This window comes from Mchenga conophoros, linkage group LG23 (genome assembly GCF_057382185.1).
Source record: "Mchenga conophoros isolate Kocher_MC1m ecotype Shallow Benthic linkage group LG23, M_conophoros_male_GT1.1, whole genome shotgun sequence".
NCBI lineage: Eukaryota > Metazoa > Chordata > Actinopteri > Cichliformes > Cichlidae > Mchenga > Mchenga conophoros.
The window spans coordinates 16816761-16838726 of NC_140547.1; the positions used below are offsets into that span (position 1 = coordinate 16816761).

At 39.6% G+C, this 21966-nt stretch overlaps 1 protein-coding gene across 4 annotated transcripts in view; it reads right to left on the minus strand.

Moving 5' to 3' along the window:
* The window catches only part of nlgn1 (neuroligin 1), a 316027-nt gene that overhangs the window by 190705 nt on the left and 103356 nt on the right, over positions 1–21966 (minus strand). For 2 of the 4 annotated variants that reach the window (XM_085263597.1, XM_085263596.1), the window contains one exon: positions 9498–9557. The exons of the other annotated variants lie outside the window; for them this stretch is intronic. In XM_085263597.1, the coding sequence (XP_085119723.1) occupies positions 9498–9557 (60 nt within the window). The remainder of the gene's footprint in view (positions 1–9497; positions 9558–21966) is intronic. 4 annotated transcript variants of the gene reach the window in all.

Below are 21966 nucleotides of genomic sequence, written 5' to 3' on the forward strand. Positions count from 1 at the left end.
AATACTGGAAGAGCATATGGGAGAAGGACGCAACCCATAACGGCAATGCTCAGTGGCTAGTGGATCTGAGGGCAGACCACAGCGACCTCCCTGAACAGGGTCCAGTAACCATCACAGTGGCCAACATCCAAGAAAGGGTCTCCAGTATGAAGAGTTGGACAGCACCAGGGCCCGACATGGTTCACGCCTACTGGCTAAAGAAGCTGACTGCACTCCACGAGCTTCTGGCAGCACAAATGAACCAGCTGCTAGTTAACGAGAGACACCCGGAATGGCTAACCGAAGGTCGGACGGTCCTGATCCCCAAGGACCCCAAGAAGGGACCGGTCCCCTCCAACTACCGACCAATAACCTGCCTCAGTACTACATGGAAGCTCCTGTCAGGCATCATATTGGCTAAGATGAACAGGCACATGGGTCAATACATGAGCGGGACACAGAAAGGGATTGGCAAGAATACCAGAGGCGCAAAACACCAGCTACTGGTAGACAGAACAGTCAGCCGAGACTGCAAGATCAGACTGACCAACCTGTGCACTGCCTGGATTGATTACAAGAAGGCCTATGACTCAATGCCCCACAGCTGGATACTGGAATGCTTAGAATTGTACAAGATCAATGGGACCCTAAGAGCCTTCATCAGGAACTCAATGGGGATGTGGTGTACAACACTAGAGGCCAACTCCAAGCCCATAGCACAAGTCACCATCAAGTGCGGGATCTACCAAGGAGATGCTCTGTCCCCACTGCTGTTCTGCATAGGCCTGAACCCCCTCAGTGAGATCATTAACAAGACTGGCTACGGATACCGACTACGGAACGAAGCAGTTGTCAGCCACCTCCTGTACATGGATGACATCAAGCTGTATGCCAAGAGTGAACGAGACATCGATTCACTGATCCACACTACCAGGCTATACAGCAATGACATTGGAATGTCATTCGGACTGGAGAAGTGTAGTCTGATGGTAACAAAGAGAGGGAAGGTAGTCAGAACTGAGGGGATTGAACTACCAGAAGGCAACATTGCAGACATAGAGGACAGTTACAAGTACCTGGGGATCCCGCAGGCGAATGGGAACCATGAAGAGGCCGCTAGAAAAGCTGCAACCACCAAGTTGCAGAGGGTCAGGCAAGTCCTGAGGAGTCAGCTGAATGGTAAGAACAAGATCCGGGCCATCAACACGTACGCCCTGCCCGTGATCAGGTACCCTGCTGGGATAATAGGCTGGCCAAAGGAGGAGATAGAAGCCACTGACATAAAGACAAGAAAGCTCCTTACCATGCATGGAGGGTTTCACCCCAAGTCCAGCACCCTGAGGCTGTACGCTAAGCGGAAGGAAGGGGGCTGGGGACTGGTGAGTGTCAGCACCACAGTCCAGGATGAGACAACGAACATCCAAGAATACATTGGGAAGATGGCCCCAACTGACCGAGTGCTCAGTGAATACCTCAGGCAGCAGAAACCCAAGAAAGAGGAGGGAGACGAGGAACCATCATGGAAGGACAGGCCCCTGCACGGTATGTACCACCGGCAGATAGAGGAGGTGGCTGATATCCAGAAATCCTACCAGTGGCTGGACAAAGCTGGACTGAAAGACAGCACAGAGGCACTAATCATGGCAGCACAAGAACAAGCTCTGAGCACAAGATCCATAGAGGCTGGGGTCTATCACACCAGGCAAGACCCCAGGTGCAGGCTGTGTAAAGATGCCCCAGAGACAATCCAGCACATAACAGCAGGGTGCAAGATGCTAGCAGGCAAGGCATACATGGAACGCCATAACCAAGTGGCCGGCATAGTGTACAGGAACATCTGTGCCGAGTATAATCTGGAAGTCCTGAAGTCAAAATGGGAGACGCCCCCAAGGGTGGTGGAGAATGACCGAGCTAAGATCCTGTGGGACTTCCAGATACAGACGGACAAAATGGTGGTGGCTATCCAACCGGACATAGTGGTGGTAGACAAACAGAAGAAGACGGCCGTAGTGATCGATGTAGCGGTTCCGAATGACAGCAATATCAGGAAGAAGGAACACGAGAAGCTGGAGAAATACCAAGGGCTCAGAGAAGAGCTCGAGAGGATGTGGAGGGTGAAGGTAACGGTGGTCCCCGTGGTAATTGGAGCACTAGGTGCGGTGACTCCCAAGCTAGGCGAGTGGCTCCAGCAGATCCCGGGAACAACATCGGAGATCTCTGTCCAGAAGAGCGCAATCCTGGGAACAGCTAAGATACTGCGCAGGACCCTCAAGCTCCCAGGCCTCTGGTAGAGGACCCGAGCTTGAAGGATAAACCGCCCGCAGGGGCGTGCTGGGTGTTTTTTTTTTTTTTTTTATTAGTCAGAATGACCTTACACAGAAAAGGAATTGGGATTAAAGAAAAGGTAGGTTGGCTCTGGTAAAATTCTCTCTGAATGCATGTCTTTGTATTATGTTTGTCTTTTCTTCTGTTTCCCTGAGTGCAGAGACCATTACATCACTCCACAGTCTCTGTCCTTTTACAGTTTTGTTTTTTTTAAGCTATTCAGCTCCCTCTGTCGCAGCAGGCACTAGCCACAATGTACCGACACATCATAACTCTCCTCTGGAACACTTCCAGAAACTCCTGACAAAAAAGGTCAGGAGATTATGGCAAGTGCGTATGTGTGCTGGTGCTGTACAGTCCAGATATATGTGCAACCTAACAAAAGGAGAGGAGGGGAGACAAACCGAGCATATAATAAGAATGAATGAACTGGGTAATTGTGATGATATGATTCTGTTTATGATGGTGGTTATGCAATGGTAATGATAATGCTGATAGTCATGTTGGCATGACAGTGGCAGTAGTGATAATTAACTGACAGCCTTGATGATGACAGAGATGAGGATAATGGCAATTAATACTGGATATATAGTGGAATCAGCTGTGGGAATGTTAAATGGTGATTGCAATGAGTTAGACAATGATGTCAATGATGTCAACCATGATAGTGACAGTAATGGTAATGTACTTGATAGTGGTGACAATCATGGAAATAAAAATACTTTTTGCTGGTGTCACCCAAGATGGTTTTGATGACGGCAATAGCTAACTATGAAAGCGATTAACTATTACATTGCTAATGGTGTTGATAGTAATGATACTGAAAACTATTATGGTGCAAATGATCTCAGTGACAAATAACAACCATGCTAAAAAATCATGATAGCTACCTATTACATTGATGGCAATGAGGACAAGTATAACAGACAATAGCTATGATCAAGACAATGATGTTACTAAAGGACAATATTGCAACAATTATGCTAATATTAATGTTACTGTGGTGGCAGTTATGATGTAGTCAACATCATGTTACGAAAACAGCAGTGGGGCCAGGTAACGTGCAACTTCCAACCTGTGAATTTTTGACTAGTTGGAACAAAAGGGCTGTTTTTCAACAAGCATGTTTTTTTAAAATGTAATCCAAATTGCAAATATTTTGACCCAAACTATTATCTTTTTTTAAACTAAATTGGTAATTTTGGTGTATAAACTAAAATATAGTGAATGAAAAAAAACAAACAAACTTCTGAAACAGGACAAAGTGAAGTTTCCTGGTTGACAGTATTGTGATTGATGACACCGCCCCTTCTGCTTCCTTTTGGAGATTTTGTCAAACAGGACCATTCACTCTTAGTGTCTAATAACACCGCCACAGCTTGTGGTTCAAAGCATCTGTGCCAAATATGTGCTGAAAAAAAACTGCAATATTTGAAATTCTGGGGAAAAGAATGGCTTGGATTTTGATAATGGCAACAACAGTGAAGATGGTAGAGATGATGCCAACATCATGGCTATGAACAACAAATGAAGATGATGTAGATGATTACAACAACCGCAAATTACAGTGAAATCCAATGGGCTTTATATAATAAAAAACATGAATAGCATTAATTGTAATTGTTAACATGGGTTTGTAAACAAAATGATAAGGAAAGAGTTATGATAAAAATCATAATTTTTGAGAATGGAAGCTGTGTATTATTAGAGTCACTTGTATTTTTATGAGTCCTCTCAAGTGTTACTTGAAAATAGAAATTAAATTCTGCTGAAGTGATATAAATCCAGTGTGGCTTTTTTTGTTCTTTGCTGAAGGTCAGCGGTAATGAGGTGAGGTTAGGATAAAATTGCCACAGCGACGCTCGAACATTGATGGATTTACCTGAATTTACCTGGATTTACTGACTAAAGCAACTCCCAGTGTATACTCAACATATTATATATTAAGGTTTTAAGTTTATGCTATCCAGCTTGCTCTCAGTATGGCTTCCTGGCAACCTACATTGGCTGCCAAGTGCAGCATTCAGAGCCAAAAAAATCTTGTAAATCCCAGCCTCTCCATTCATTCCCCTTACTTATCAATTTATTCAGCATATTTCAACACTTTCTACCACCCACCACTTTCCATCAGTGAATAAATTGTATTTGAGGTGATTATTGAACTAGCAAATACATGTGTGATTATTGTAATCAGTAGTTAATATTGATTCCTGTAACTTAATTTTCAATGAATGTGTCTAGAATCAGGCAGGAAAATTCAACTGTCCTCTCTCTCTTTTCTGTGTGTCTGTGTGTGTGGGTTTGTGTATTTCACAGTGAGCAGAAAGATGAAAGCTTGCTCTAAGATGAGTGAAAATAAGATGCAATCATGTAGTGATTCTACCACTCAATCTTCCCTGGGATGAGTATGGGTCAGGGAGGGTTTGTCAGAGGAGAGGTGCCATGCCAGCATGGAGTAGATCATTGCTTCCTTGAGGATGAGGTTATGATCAAAGAGCTTCAGGTGCTTTAGATTTCTCTGGGCAAACCCTAAGAGAGGCCCCCAGGCTGTTGCAAAAACTTTGGTATCCTCTCCCTTTGCCAGTGTAGAGGACTTATCAAACCAACAACAGTCACAAGAAGAAAAGGGTTGTTTTTTTTTCTTTAGCTCTAGCTTTTTGCTGCAGGGAATAAAGACACAGGAATCCTGGTAAGGCCAGCAAGAAAAAAAATGAGGCCAAGTGCTAAAAACTGATTCAAAGGCTGCCTAATAAAATGTATTCAGTGAAAACTGTTCATAAAAACTTCTTCACTAACATGGTTAAGAAGGCATCAATGTAGAGATGTATGATGAAGAGATTTAGATATATTTATTTAAATCTACCATGTATTAACAGTGACCAATCATTTTATTATAATTAGAAAACCATATTTCAGCTAAATTATAATATGCAGTACAAACATTGATCATTCCCAAATCAACTAACATTTAAATCTACAATAAACGCTGTCCTGGTTCTGTTTCAGGGTCTTCTATCAGTTGGACATCCAGTTGGCAGCTCTACCCTGTGCTCCTTTCCAATGATTAAGGTCAATATCTCTAAGGTTGAGGCCAGGGAACCTTTTCAATAATGTCCATTTCCACAACTTCTATCTGTGTATCACTTTTTTAGTCACTACCCAGAGCTTGCGGCCATACGTAAGGGTAAAAATGTAAAACATAGCTCAAGTAGTAAGGTCACACTTTTGAATTAAGCTCTATATTTACCCCATTATTGCAGGGTGTTACATCAATCCATTTGACTGTCTCCCACTCCCTTCTTCCCTCACTCATGACCAAAACCCAAAGATACCTAAACTTCTCTATTTGGGATGGTGGATCATTGCCCCAAGTGGGTATGCCTTCATTTTCTGATGAGAACCAGACTTTGGGGTACTAACTGTCATCCTAGCTGCTCAATACTTGGTTGCAAACCATGGCTGTGAAAGCTAGAGTCCATCAACCAGTGAAGCCAAGAGCACCACATCAACAGCAAAAATCCAAGATAAGATCCTGAGGCTACCATACCTGAAACTGTCCTCCCCTTGCCTGAATCTAGAAACATTGTCCATTAAAATCACAAACAGAATCGATGACAAGAGCCAGACCTGGTGGAGCCCCATACCTAAGGGAAATGAGTCCAACTTCTTGCCAGCAATGAAAAACAAACTATTACTACTGCTCTACGTGGACTAAATAGCCAACAATGACAGCCCCCGCACCACCACGCTCCAGAGGACAAGGGAAGTGCTTAAATGCGTTCTCCACCACTACACTTTGCCAATTCATTTCCACAACATCCAGAGTCTGAATGGAGTCTAGGGAAAGCTCAGCCATCTCTACCTCAGTGACTTCACACCTAGTGATGGAAGTCATATGCATCACACAAACACTGCTTCTATTTCTTGTGTCCTCAGTTGACGTCAGCACGCCAACCCAACCATATATACCTGACGGTTTGCCAGAATTGATTTGAAGTCGACTGAAAGTCTTGTTCCCTGGCCTCATCAGACTTCTCCCAAAGTTTGCCAGTATGGATTTGACAGAGCCATGTCCTTTTTTTTTTTCCAGCATTGATCAGCTACCTCCAGAATCCAACCAAACTTGGCAACATTTCCTGTTGCCAAGTGCACTTTGGACACAATCATGGTCAAACATAGTTTCCGTTATGGACTATCCATGATCGGCACTGAACTCTAGAAACAGAACTACTCTTGGGGTTACATTATCATTATCCATGTGAGCACTGAAGTACCTAGTAGACAAGAGTGCCTTCGGAGGGATGCTTGCAGCACCCCACCCAAGATTTTCAAGAAGGCCAGGTGTTCTAAGCTAGTCTCGGCATCTAAGCACTATCAATAGTGACAACCCGCTTCCCTGACCTGAAGCCAAAGGAAAATTACCATCTTGTATGAATTTAAATCCACAGAACTAAAGAAGGGGAGCACAGTGGTAAGCACTGATGCTTCATAGCAAGAAGGTCCTGAGTTCGATTCCACCATCTGGACCATTCACCTCTTTCATTGTGGAGTCTGCAAGTTCTCCCTGTGTACTCCGGCTTCCTCCTACAGTCGTTGATACTGTTATGATCTTTTCTTTTACTCCAAGATTGTCTACATGGTATTAGCAACATCTCTGGGCCCCTAACACTCTAATCTATACTGTATCCCTGGAGGTTAATCTTTCACAGGTAATAACATGTAATACTTAGAGCCTCCATAAGTAGATGCCACAGTTTGAAACAGCTTCACTTCCACATTCTGACTCTTAACTATTCCAGCAATATTTGATGTTGAAACAGAAGCTTCTAACAAGTTCTCTGGGCTTTCCTGTTTACATCTCTATTCCCAGCACAAAAAGGATTACAAATAGCAGCTTTAGAGAATATAAAGAGATTATAAAATGCAAGATACTGGATGGGAGGGGTTGTGAAGGGATGTCCTCAATGAGTTGGCAGATAAAAGGCAACACTATGTCAAAGGTCAAAGCCTCTAGAGCTACGTGGAAAGTAAAATGGGGAGGGAGAGTTCAGACTGATTGGAGTTGCCCTGAAAGAGAGTGAGGGTCTGCGTGTCCATGCAGGCATTCTGAAACATATTTCCCTGTAAATTAAACTGGATTACTTGTCTTCTCCACATCCTTTATCGAGATAACACTTGAAGCTAGCATGGAATTCATTGAATAGATCTGTGTGAGCTTTGTGACTTTCTATAATCTTACTGACGTGTGTGTGTATGCGTGTGTGTTTGAACTCCCATAAAAACTGCATGATGATGCAGATCAAAAGGATCTGGATGGTTGTGAGTTTTACTTGGATGTAATTGCTGTTTACTCCATCACATTATACAGTAGAGGTGCTTTATTAAGACTTTCTGCCTGTCATTAGAATTGCACTGCAGCAGTCTCAAGGGGATATGACACTATCTCTGGGTTTTATCAAAGACATTTTATTTGTAATATGACTTTTCAAAGATCTCTTATTTTATGGCAATTGAGCAAAGGTTCTTCTTTCTTCTACTGATGAGATTAATGGGTTTCAAGTGGAATGCCATAGCATCATAACACCACTCATTTCAATACAAAGAAGAGTCATTGCAGTTTTCAAAAGACATTCGCCGGAACCCTGAAGTGTTTTTTTTTTAAACAATACAACACGCCTTGCATTAAAGGATTAAATGGCTTTAAATGATTAGCAGTACATGGGGACAAAATAATTTATTTTTATTGCATTTGAGTTTAGAAAATTCATGGCAATAAGAGCAGAACAGGTAACAATGTTGCTTATTTTCAAACACATGGTGAGTTTGACAGAACCAGGCATATTTATGGGTTAATTAGCATGTCTTGATTACTATATATGGTTATAGAGTCTTCTCTTTATAATTTTCTGTACTAGCACATTGTGGCAGGAAACTGTGGGTTAGCATCCTTGATCTTGTCCCTATGCAGACACAGATTTTATATATAATGTATATAACTAGCCCATATAGTTATTTATATTACAATGAGTGACCTAAAGTGCAGCAGATTGGAATCTGTTTAACCCTGTAAAGATATACTATTTACAGAAAAAAATGTATAAAGTAAATCTTACTTCAGGGTCCACTTTTCCAGAGCTTTAAATTAAAACATGTAGCTACATGTCAGTCTTTAATTACCAGGATCAATAATTACCTACCAAAGTCAATATTAATGGAAATTAAATATATTAATGATAATATATTACATACATTCTAACTACAAGTTTGTCTGCTTTGAAAACTGATCAGCTAAGCCACAATAATTACTTCACCTTGTCTTACCTTTTGCTGAGTTGGTTCACAGGAGATTTAATTCCACCAGTGAGGTATTTGCCCCTGAGAAGCAGCTTTGTCTCACAGAGATGTTTGCTAAATTTTAATTGCAATCTGCGGTGTGAGCATTCACTGCAATCAAAGAAGCAACATGATTGCTCCACTGAAATTACCAAGTGATAGAAGTGTTTATGTACAGTGAGGACATCGGTGAAAACCTTAAACATAATGCTATGTCATGTGGGTTCCTTGCAAATGCTGAATAAGTGTATTTATTCAAGTTTTACATATTAATAGGTAGTAAGTTGGTCCAGCATTGCACCCCACAAGTCTTTGCAGCAACTAGGGCTGAGAAAGATGTTAACATGTCTTCTAGTATTTTTATCATATTTACAAAGGTTATTTTGATGCCAAAAACATAAATAGATCTGTTAATGTAGAAAAAAGCCAGTTAGCCAACGGTTAAACTTTTGAACATGATCATAATTTAGAAACGAGGCAAATCAAAACAAAAAAAACATGCAAAAATGTGTTAAGAGCTGACTGAAGGGTTAATAGTTATTCTATCTGCTGGTGGGATGCAACATAGAAAAGTAAAGAAAAGGAAACAGCAAATCCAAGCAGGTAATCTACATATGTTACAGTTTTAATATCAAAGAATGGTGGAAGACATGTAAATTTTAGACATCAAGCTGAAGAGGACAAAACACATCCAGCCCAAAAAGAGAGTTTACGAGTAAAGAGCAAAAAGAAAATGTCCATCAATTTCAAAAAAAGGACAAGAAATGTAAGAAAATCAAAGAAGATAAAAATTGTAGGAGAAAGGGTAAGTTTGATTTCCCTTGTCATGCAAATCAGTTTGGCATTGGGGGAAAAAATACCTTCGTCGTCCGTGCGGTCACTATCACCTAAATCATCACTGTGTTTCTTTGTAAGGGGACCTATAGGACCAAGAAGGAGAAGATGGAGGAAAACAGGGTGATCAAGAACACAAACAGTCTTCAAAAGATGCTCTCAAAAGAAAGAAAGTTTTTTCAATCATTACTGATTTTATAGCCCCCTTTTTTCTTTTCTTTTCTTTTTTTCTTTTTAGAAAAATCCTCACATTGACAAGCAGACTGGGCAAACATTACCACAATGTCCACTTTGTTTAATGTTGGAATTTACTCTGCTTGAGTTCATTTAAGAAGTTAAAGACCAAAAAAAGAGGGACTTTAAAAAAAGAGGCAAAAAATGTTAGTTTTCTGTTGAAAATGAAGACTGAACTAAAGATAAACGTCTCAAGATCATAAACTTTAAAACATTGCATAAAGTAGCATAAATTACACACATCAGATATTGTGGTAACAACTGAATTGATCAGAATAGAAGAGAAAAACAAACAAAGACTGTAAAAGAAGCAGAGTTTTTTTTTAAGAGCAGAGCACTCTAGAGAATCATGTGACAACTTCCCCAAATGGATTTTAAAAGTGATTTGATGTCACAACACACACAAACATCTGTCCATACATATCCCTGTTTAGAATATCAACTATCCCAATATTTTAAAGGCAGTGAGAGAAAGAAAGGAGACCCCCCCAAAAAAATATATATTTTTTGAGTGATTATTGGGTTATTCTTTATCCATTTATTTTCATGCTTTTGCCAAGGCATGCTATAAATCATAAAGCATGAATAAGCACACATAGTAATTTTCATAATACAATTTAGAATAATCAGTTTTATTTAAAGGAAACAAACTGAGCAATAACACAATAATGACTTTGCTCTGGCATAATAATATTGAGATTAATTATGTATGTTTGTTTAATCAATACAAGAAAAAAAGTAAAGTATGAAAGCATCTGACACTTTGAGCAGATACAATAAGGGTACTGAATTAAACTTCTTTTTTCTTTTTTTTTCAGTAGATTCTTTAAATACTCTTTAAACATTTTTTTTGTTCAACCTGAGTGTTTGTGTAGTGTTTAAGTTTATCAGGCAATTGTCTGTCAAGGGAAGTGGTTAGATGCTTCTCCATAAAAACAACAGTTTGTCATTTTAATATCAGTATTGTTTACATACACAGAGAAAAAAATGCATGCTAGCTTAAAGTATTTACACACCTACAAACAAACAAACACACAAATACAAAAAGAATATACATGTATCTTCCAAACAAGATCAGAAACATGCAGTCTTAACAAAAAATAACAGAAGCTGTCAAGGTGCATGACACATAGAATAGCATCAGTAGCATACTGGTCCTCCCCCAACCCACCACACACACACACACACACACACACACACACACACACACACACACACACACACACACACACACACATACAGTTGCGCACACATGCAATGGCATCGACAACACGTGAGCCCGTTGTGCCTCAAAGTGCCATCAGTGGATGAGGAAATCACCACTTTAGTCCTTTAATCTATCTTAATTGACCACAGCAGCAAATAGCCGGCACTTTTATGCAAATATACTTCAATTCCATTTTTAAAAACTGATCTAGCAGTTTATTCTATTTATAAGGTCAACGCTAATAAATGGCTCATATTAAACTAGAAATGTCACTAAATGAGTTGTTGTTAATGTTTATGAAATAGATCATAATGGCAGATGACTGACTTAAATGGTTAAGATGGTTCTAGCCAGTAACTCATATCCAAGAGTAATAATTCCTCCATCATAATATCTTGGTTTATTTTAAGCTCACTGATTTCTTTCCAATGACTTTAAAAAGGAGGCTGGCTTACTGCATATCAGTGTGTCCTGCAGCAGTCTCCCAGCTCTCTTTTGTGAATATGACAAGCAATTTGATAAGGGAGAGCTGACTCGTGCTTTCAATGTGCTGAATAAGCACCGAGACACCAAGTCGCTTCTTAGGAAATGGGAAATGTCTAAGAAAGAGAAAGCAGCCACTGTCTAGGGATGTGTCACCTGTTTATAGAGTATGCCGCATAGAGAGATCACTGACAAAACAATACATAAAGGTTGTGAGAAATCTGTGGTAACCTTTCAGCATACACGACGCTGAGTGATATATGTCTTCGTGCTAATACCTGAATATACAGCAAGCCTACAGTTACTTTTCAAACTGTTGCATCTACAATTTAAATGCATGTTCGGACAGACAAGTACACAATTAATTTTTATATATAGATAGATATAAAATTAGCAAAACAAAGTGGTGTGTTTATATGTTTTTGACTGAAAAATATCCAAACTACAAGAGGACATTTAAATTTAAAATGCTGTTTTATCTGTGTTATTTATATTTATAGGATGTAGAAGCCTAACTTCCAGATCTAGTCTAGTCTTAAGTCTCCATGAACCAAAGCAACTATCCATTTTAGAATGTTAAAATACTTCAACTGGCACAGTACACTGAATATACTACATATGTCTCAACACCATCAACATGAAATGAGTATCATCGAAAGACAATAAGTAAATAAATAAAAACATTAAAAAGCTGTGAGCAACTGGAAAACCTATGAGAATTTAAAAAAGAAAAGACAAAAACAATGCGACTGCTCTCTGAATTGCACATGTGCTGCTTTTATAGGAGCACCTTTTCTGACTTAGGGTTAGTTGGGATCAGAGCAAGACAGCTGCATGACATGTCATATCACACACACACACACACGTGGAGAGAGAGAAAACGAGAGAGACATCATTCAACAATCATGTGCCAATACTGAACGTCGCTGTGACAAGAATGTCCTGACACCGACCTGTCCTCACCTGCTATTTTGAACCAGTGTATGCGTGCTTTCATATGTGTGTGGGTAACTGAAGCAGAGATACTGGTGAAGTCTCAGCTGGCATCAGCTCTGATCAGTGATTAGGAACGTGACACTTCAAACATTTTTCAGATAACCTTTGTTTTAATCCCTACCATAGATAATAACCAACCAAATATACTGTACTTCTATTGCAACCCATGAAGTCATTTATAATCCATTTTAACACCAATAAAAAGAAAGGAATGTAGACATCTAGAAAAATGTGCCTGTATATTTTCACCCTGGTATTTATATATATATTAAAAAAGTAAATAAAACTCACTACAGCTAGGATTATCCCCACTGTAGACGCAACACAGGTGTATTTGTCCTTATGTGCGTAGTCTACTAGACTACAAGGGCTCACAGTTGGTGCCCTTTTAGTCTGCTGTGTGGGTGCTGACAGGTCTGTGGAGTCGCAGCAAATTGGAATTCACGCATACATCCACGAGTCTCTTTCACCCTCTGATAACAAAATTTGCATCACCTTTGTGTAAGCAGACTTTTGCGTCTTGTATATGGCAAAGGAAAGTATAACACTGGCCTAACGTGTGATTAGGCACATGTGTCTTTTGGAGCAGTGCAGCAAAACCGTAGTTAAAAGAGTTAATGACACAAACCAGTATCCTACCAGTTGGTTGAACCTGCCAATTACTGGCAATATAAGATAGATAACAACTGATGGTGATTCAATGGGATAACAGCTTTCAAAATAGGTTATCTTTTTCTACATTGTGTGACTACTTCTTATCACTTCACCTTTACTTCTGCATGCTAACAAATTGCTGTTCTCTTATATCTGCACTATACCCCCCTTTGTTTTTCAAACAAAAGCACAGATTGGTAGACTAACAGGCTGACCTGTAAATGTGAAAGAGGTGTAATTCAGAGGGAAAGAGCTTAATTGCTTCAAACAGGACCTCAGTAAACACACTGAAAGAAGTTTGAAGATAGAAGTTGAAATTTAGAAATTTGGTACTAGTTCTGCAGAGAAAACCGGGCAAAGATTAAAAATGCTCTATGAATTATTTGAAATATGCAATCAGTTACCATTTAATTAGGTAAATTAGTGCAGACTGTTATCCAACCCAGCAGCTCACTATAATACCTTTACAATGAAGTTCGTCTGACTTTGTTTAGGACTTGGAAGTCTTGTGTCTTATGGCCTCAGCATGTTTTAAATTATTATATTCACAGATATGTGCAGTTAACTTGGTCAGTGGGTCGTTAAAAATTAGCACTTATCAAGTTAAAGCTAGAGAAATACCCAAGGTCCCCCTGTTATATTCTTATGGTTCCTGTAATTCTTTTAAGTATGAAAGGGACACTGAGTTTCCTTTTCATACCTAAAAGGACCCCGTACAGCACATTTCATTTTTCTTTTTCCTCTTCATCATTCAGTGGAGCAAAATATTACACTTTGATTTTCAGTCTCTCAGTCTACATCGTCTGCCTTTCTCTGACGTTTGTGGTGTCTTTTTCTCTGTGTCCATCGTTTTCCCTTCTATCCTCATATCTCCCTGCTTCCACCAACAGCATTGATTGGAGACTGATGAAGAGGAGTTTCACGCTCTCTGACACTGCAACAATCCATGACTCAAAAAGCCAGCTGGGAAGCAAGAATGATAGATACACACACACACACACACACACACACACACTAAACCCTCAGGCTTTCCCCTCTTCTGGATGAGGTAATTATTGTGAGGAGAGTCCATGCATCGATTGCACATTCTGCACAAGAGCTATCCACACATACATATATTGCTCTCTGTATGCATCAGTCAAGGCCTCTACTGGCATAGAAACACACTAGCATAATCAATCACCGATGCACATTAAAAAGGGGATCTAACAGAGCTCGCTGCTCAATGAGCCAAATAGGTAATCTACAACTGACCTTGGATAAAATCCCCACAGGCTGTAAACTATAAATACAGAATCCATACCCAAGGTAGAACTGGGACTTTAATGCACTTCAACAAACTCTCTGATGAGGAGAATCACTCAGGAAGCATGAAAATAAGCAGAATGTGTGAAACCTCAGAGAGGTGTGTTACAGATATGTTAGAACTGTGTCATACAATGAGTCTGATGTCCAAAAATATCTTTTTTGGTTTCTACTCGTTTCTTCTCAAGAGATCATATTAAATCCTGCAGTCCTTTTTTGTGTGAACTGAAGTTATTTATTTATTTATTTTCATCATTGGATTATTGTAGTCTTGTGTGTAAAATGATGTGTTATGGAAATATAGACATACAGAACTTTAAAATAAAATTTAAGACATTTGAGAGGTTTCTAGACTTTTCTCCATGACCTACCATCAGTATTCAGTTCTTTTTAAAGTAATTGTGTTAAGGATGTAGAGTTGTCACAATACTTCACTTTCAAACTTGATACTGTTAGGATGCCTGGGTCGTTGACCCAGGGTTTTTGAGTTTACGATATTATTTATAATTTCTAGTTTTTGGTTTCTTTGAGTTCCGTCTTATGGCTTATGTCTCTGTCTTCTTTAGTTGCTTTGTCTCCCCTATCACCTGCATCCCCTTGTCTAGTTCGCGTCTCTATGTATCCTTAGTTCCTATATCCCCGTGTTCAGTCAGTGTTTGTGTCTGCCCTGGTCCCACGTCTCTGTTCCCTCTGTAGTGCCTGCATGTGAGTCTATGTTATGTGTTTCCTGTTTTACTTTGAAGGTCTCTGTCTTAGTGTGTTCAGTTTACGCTTCCTTTTGTCTCGTCAGTTCTGATTTGCCCCAGCTGTATTTCCCTCCTGTTATTCATTCCCTGATTACTCCCTCTGTGTATTTAAGCCCTGTGTTTCTTAGTGTCTGTGTCGCGATCTACCGTTTTCCTAGCTGTGTGTTCTGTCATTTCTCCAGGTTAAGTTTGTTTTGAGTTTTTTTAGTTTTGTTATATTTTGAGTATTAAATTAAAGCCTTTTTTGAGTTCACGTCTGTCTCCGGAGTCTGCACCTTGGGTCCTATTCCTGCCTGCACACAGCCACACCTAACAGATACAGCTACACATAATTTGATACATATTATATATTTGAGTAGGTAAGATAGGCTGTCATGTCAAGTTGTTGGTAAAAAATTTTCAGGGTCAATCTGGGGCTTTGGAAGAATCGCCTTTTAGATCAAATTCATGTTATCCCGCTATATTGAAACTGTCTATTAACTTGTCTGTGAAGGTTCTCAGTCATCCAGGTGATTGTAATCTAAGGAGCTTGGAAACAAAAGCGTCTGGACTTCTTTGATTTGCTTGAAGACGTTTCACCTCTCATCCGAGAAGCTTCTTCAGTTCTAGGATCAAATGGTGGAGAGTCCCAGATTTAAGCCCTGTGGGAGTATCCTCCCACGAGGGACAATGGACCCTCTAATGATCCTCTACATAATCACACAAGCCGAGGTGTTAAAATGGTTGTAGGTCACAATCAGCCAAGGTTTCGGGTGAGCTCATTGTAAAACCTGGCCCCACTCTGAGGTTAGATGGCCCAGGATGTGAGTGGGCATTAAGGCATCTGGGAAGCGATCTCAAAACGGGATTATAGATGGCAGACAGTTGGTGCCACCGCCTCTGTTCAAAATGGTCGCTCACAGTGGACATAGATGGCTTCTTTCACTCCTCTTTCAAACCATCTATCTTCTCTGTCCAAAATGTGACATCCTCAAAAGAGTGACCTTTGTCCTTTAGATGCAGATGGACTACCGAGTCTTGTCCCGTGGAGGTGGCTCTTCTATGTTGTGCCATGCGTTTATGAAGTGGCTGTTTGGTCTCTCGAATGTAGAGGTCTGGGCATTCCTCACTACACTGTACAGCATACACCACATTATTAAGTTTGTGTTTAGAAGTTTTGTCTTTGGGATGAACCAGTTTCTGTCTGAGTGTGCTGCTGCTGAAGTAAACTGGGATGTTGTGAGTGACCATCTTTGAACAGAGTCAGGGGTTTACGACACCAACTGTCTGCCATCCATAATCCAGTTTTAAGATCCCTTCCCCTTCCCTTAACGCCCACTCACATGCTGGGCCATCTGACCTCAGGAAATCACATGATAGGATGGGGCTAGGTTTCACAATGAGCTCACCCGAAACCCTGGCTGATTGTGACCTACACCCGTTTTAACACCTTGGCTCATGTGATTAGGTAGAGGATCATTAGGGGGTCCATTGTCCCTTGTGGGGGGATACTCCCACAGAGCTTAAGTCTGGGACTCTCCACCATTTGACCTTAGAACTCAAGAAGTTTCTCAAATTAGAGGTGAAACGTCTGCAAGCAACTTAAAGAAGTCCAGACGCTTTTCTTTCCAAGCTCCATAGACTGTCTATTAACATCACAGAAGTACAGGATCATGATAACCATAACCGCTAGCTGCTAACTTAATGATAACAGAATACTGATGCGGGTAATTACTAACGTTTCAGCACCTAATGTTAACATGCACAGTGCAATAGCTGGGTTAATATTTATAACTGGTTAATATTGCAGTGTTGTTGAAATATTAACACTGTTATAATGATTGTTGCATTCCAACAATCAGTCACCATTGGTATCTTTGAACCAAAGACGAAAGACTTCCTATTCCTCAGTCAAATATTTTAATGATAACCAATAAAAACTGGCGCTTATCTTACATTCTGTTATCCTTTTCTCAATGTACATAAGCTTGTTCTATAAAAGTGTCCATACATTTTATGGTTAGATTTGAAGTGTTTGGGCTTTGAAATATATATACTTTACTTATAATGAGAGAAAAAAGAAGCTATCCATCAAAACAGTTGTGCATCAGAGAACAGAATAAAGCTGCCATTTATTCAGATGACTGTGAAACATAATGTGTACGAGCTGTCTGGGAAATGACTGAAATATGTGATGCAAATGGGAAAATGTGTCCAAACACAGAAGATCCTAAGATTATGAAAACCTAAAGGGAAGTCTGTTCATGGGGGAAGATGCATTAATATTCCATATCATCATCAGGAACTATGCCTGAAGCATATGAAGTAAGATTAGGCAGAAGAGACAGACAGGATTGAACATCATTTCATGAGTTTTTCAGTTTTTCCCTCTACCAGCACAAGTGAAAAAAATGGAACTAATCTTAGACCTATGAAAGATTATGGTAGCAGTAATGTGAATATTAGAAGCAATACCAGTGGCAACAAAATAAAAGAAGTCGATGCATTTTGCAAGAAATGCTGATCACTGAAATGCACAGTTCTGCAGTAATGTGTAGGTGGTACAAGCACCAACTTTTCAAACAACATTCTCCATATTGAGGGTAAATGTGAAATTAAGAAAAAAGCATATGCATATGTAATACCTACCACTAACATATGATAACTGGGTAACTACTCAGTACAGTGGAGGGTATCACACTTACTCTATGCTTCATGTAAGATAATCTAGACCAGTGTTTCCCAACCACTGTGCCGCGGTGCATAGGTGTGCCATGGAAAATTATCTAGTTCCACCTGATTAGTACTCTAAGTGATCGGCGTGAGTTACGGGCAGAACAGTTAAATTCTCTTTCACTAGAGGGCAGTACAACTACCAGCTCTAATTAAATAGGTTGCCAACTGCCAGTAAAACAGAAGAAGAAATGACATAATAGTCATGCTGTGAGATGACACAACACGTAATAGCAATAGATAAATATCTGAAGAAAAAAAAAGTGGTCAATCTGACCTGGGTCCTGGAGAAAATTCTGACCCAGATGAAGGCCATAGCATGAGTAGTGGTCAGAGGAAAGCAAAAGAGGGTATGCTGAGGACAAACCAAGCCAATTCCACCATGCCAGGTGTGCAGGAAAAAATTATCAATATGCTTTGTGTTACATTTTTGTTTGGTGGTGTGCCGTGTGATTTAAACTATTTGCCATTGCAAAACCGACTAATTGAATTTACAGGGGGTTGCTTTATGGTACCTTAAGGGAAGTGGGTCCACATTTCGTGACTATACACAAATGAGTAATAAAATGCAGACATACCTAGTTTTGGTTGTCAACAGTAGAAAAATATGTCCAACTATTTTTACTTGAAATAAACTTGATCACAGAATTGAATTCAGGCAACATGTTTACCTACTGCAAATGACACAAGAAGGAACATAAGAGAAGAGAACATGAACCGGTGCCAGTGAACATAAAACTTTGAAGTTGTTAAAACAATTTTTCTAAAATAATTAGAGAAAAGAAAATTTGAAAAAAAATTGGAAAGACCAGCAATAAAAATCTGGAAAGATCAACTGAGCTGTAACTAGTTACAAAGTAATGTTCTGGAGAACTAAAAGCTTTCACACCCACTTAAATATCCTTCTCACCTTGACTTGTTTCACACTGCATTTATTTTCTCTTTTTTGTTTTGCTTTCTCCTGTCATTCCTTTTATCTGTTCATATTTCTTCTTCTCCTATCCGTCCCTGCTACTGCTAATTTCTTTGTATTCTTCCACTGTTCTTTCTCCTTCTACTGCTTTCTGATGAAACAAACACCCACACTGTCAATGTCAGCGAGTCAAAGTCTGGGAGGGGAGGACATGAGCGAAGATGTGTGACTAGTATGCAAACGAGCGAGCAAAAAAAAAAAAAAAAGAACAGCAGAGAAGTAAGAAGAAAGAGAAGAACAAAAAATAAATGTCAGGAGCTCTTAGGTTTAATTTGCACATTTTTTGAGGAATTCATCTGCTAACAGCACCTGCATTTGCATAAACATGCGTCAATTATCAAATAAAAACTCATTTTTACCAATTGGAGCTTTTGACTCCTGCAGAAATCTTGCTTATAGAGGTCTTATAGAGAAATATCTGTTAAATGTCCATCAGCATAAGGTGGGACGAAAGCTTTTGGTTATGTTTTAGTCAACAATTAAAGCAGCAGCTCAAACAGAAGTCAGAAGTTTAAAGCAATGGGTTTATTCAAGGGTATTTACACATCTGCTTGTTTTAAAGTAGTCTAAGGAGTTTGGAAAGAAAAGCGTCTGGACTTCTTGAAGTCTTCTTTCTTGAAGATGTTTTACCTTCAAGAAACTTAGACAAGTCCAGACGCTTTTCTTTCCAAGCTCCTTAGACTTCGATAACCTGGATGACTGATCTTGTTTTAAAGTTGTTTTCCAGAGTTAAAGAGTGCCTTGTCATGGTCCTGGGTCAAGCGACCCAGTATTTGAGTTTCATGTATCTTTTGTATTCATCTGCACCTAGCTTAGTTCACCTAGTTAATTTCTAGATTGCAGTTTAGTTTTGTTCCTTAGTTGTTTATGTCATCTCCCCCTGTACTAAGTCTCCCTGGTTCATGTGTCATGTCTGCGTGGTTATGTTTAGTTCTTGTCATGTCTAATCTCCATGTTTCCTGTTTTACTTTGAAAGTCTGTATTCATTGTCAGTGTATTCAGTTTCACTCCTCCTGTCCTGTCGTTAGGTTCATGTGTGTCAGCTGTGCTCCCATGTGTGGCCACTTCCCCTGATCATCCCTCATGTGTATTTAGTCTCTGTGTTTCATGTAGTCTGTGTCGCGTTGTCTGTGTTCCTACCCTCCATGTTGTCACAGCCAGTCTTAGTATTCATAGTTATGGTTTCCTGTGTCTTCTTAGTTTTTCCTAGTTTTACTTTCCCAGTTTAGTCATAGTTTAGTTTGTCACTGCGTTTCTGCCTTGTCTGCACTCCTTGTCACCAGCCACAATAAAGGCTCGCTTTCAGTTAAGTTTACTCCAGTCTACTTTCGTGTGTTCGCACCTGGGTCCACCACACACACCACCGCACGGTCTGCCTCCTCAGATCGTGACTTGCCTCCCCTTTTTTATTTTGTTAACTGAACACAGGAGAGACCTAGTTGTTATGAAGATTATATCTGTAAATATATCATGAAAAGATTAGTTTGGAGTGACAGATTGACATATGTAAAATCGTCTCTTGTGTTTCATAGTATAAAGTCACTTCGATTGTAATAAATGTGTAAACCTGGAAATATTGATAAAGAAGAGCTGGGGTACTCAGTAATCAGACTGTTGGGAATTGTCATTATGTCACATATGAACTTAAAAATCTCTGCATGTGGTTAGTCTTCTTCTTACCTATCGCATAAACATTAAGATGGACTACCTCAGGCTTGCCAGGTTTATTTCTGGACACTCAAATAAGTGAAGCATTAAGTTTGAAGTCAGTCTTGCTTAGAGAGAGTCATGATAAAAAGGAGTAGATTTACTGGACCAAGTATGTAGCTGTAAAGCCTCCATAAACAGGCGGAATCACACAGCAGTGTATGTCCACGCCAGCAGGGACAGCACTAGTATTACTGGATTTGTCAGTCTTGACTCAACCCATTACCAAAAATGGTTGGGAGACTGAACCTCAGCCAGCATAGTTGAGTAGTTACTGATGAATCTTACGTATACGATAAAATGTGTCAGAACAGCATGTCTGTCATCAAACGAGACAATGTTTTTGTCTTTCTCTATTTGTCTCTCTCGTTTTGTTAACTGACTCATTTTGACCAACACTGTCAGCTAATAGGCCAGTGGCCAGTGCATTTATCAGTGTGTCAAGCTGTTTTTGAACTGAGCCTTCTCTCCTCATGCAGTGCGACTTGTCAGCTCTGCTCTGTGTTCACCCACTGCTCTGTGAAATATGCCATGACAGGAACTGCAGAGGTTTTAAACCCGAGTATGCAACCCTACTTACACAAGAAAGAAATATGGATTTTGACTTCAGGCTTTGAGGCAAGGCTCGGGAGAAAAGATGTTTGTGTAGAACTGCATAAGAAATGGCTCCGGTGATAGAATGTATCGTAATTCATTGGTGATTTAATGGTCTAAACACATGTATGGCACAGCTTTTATTTTTAGATTACATGACATAAATGACATGCTTCAGTTTATCTTTGGAAAATTCAGCATTATGAGCTTAATGTGTGCTTTAGCTGACCTTTATATCCATGTAAGAGTTTAAAATTTGACATCAATTTCTATGAACTTATTTTTATTTATGTAGATTCCTCCACTGCCACACACCACCCCAAAAAACAAACAGTTGTTGGCCAACACAGTCACCCACCAAATAGCATGGGAGGTGGGGTACACCAGTATATCACATAGCCTGTCACAACCAATTCAGAATATCTTAACATACATGTCTGAACCACCGGAGGAAGCTGGAATATCCAGAAAGAACCTGCACATACACAGTGAGAACATACAAACTCCAGGAAAATGTATCTGAACCATGAGGTGACCATGCCAACCGCTGTGGCACTGTTCAGATAATCAGAAATATTATTTTAACCAAAGTGTTTTTTTGATTGGTTAATAATAATAATAATAATAATAATAATAATAATAATAATAATAATAATAATAATAATAATAATAATAATAATAATAATAATAATGAAAATGGAAAAAATCCAACAGGGGCTGAGAGCTGCATTAAGCCTCTACCTCTTCATAATCACCACCAGACTGAGCTCAGTTTATTATACACCATAAAAGCCAACAATTTTATTTTCTTTAAGGCACCGTTTCAAAGTTGTTTTCTTTTGTAGACAGCGGGCACCAACAATGACATAAAAGATGAAACAGGA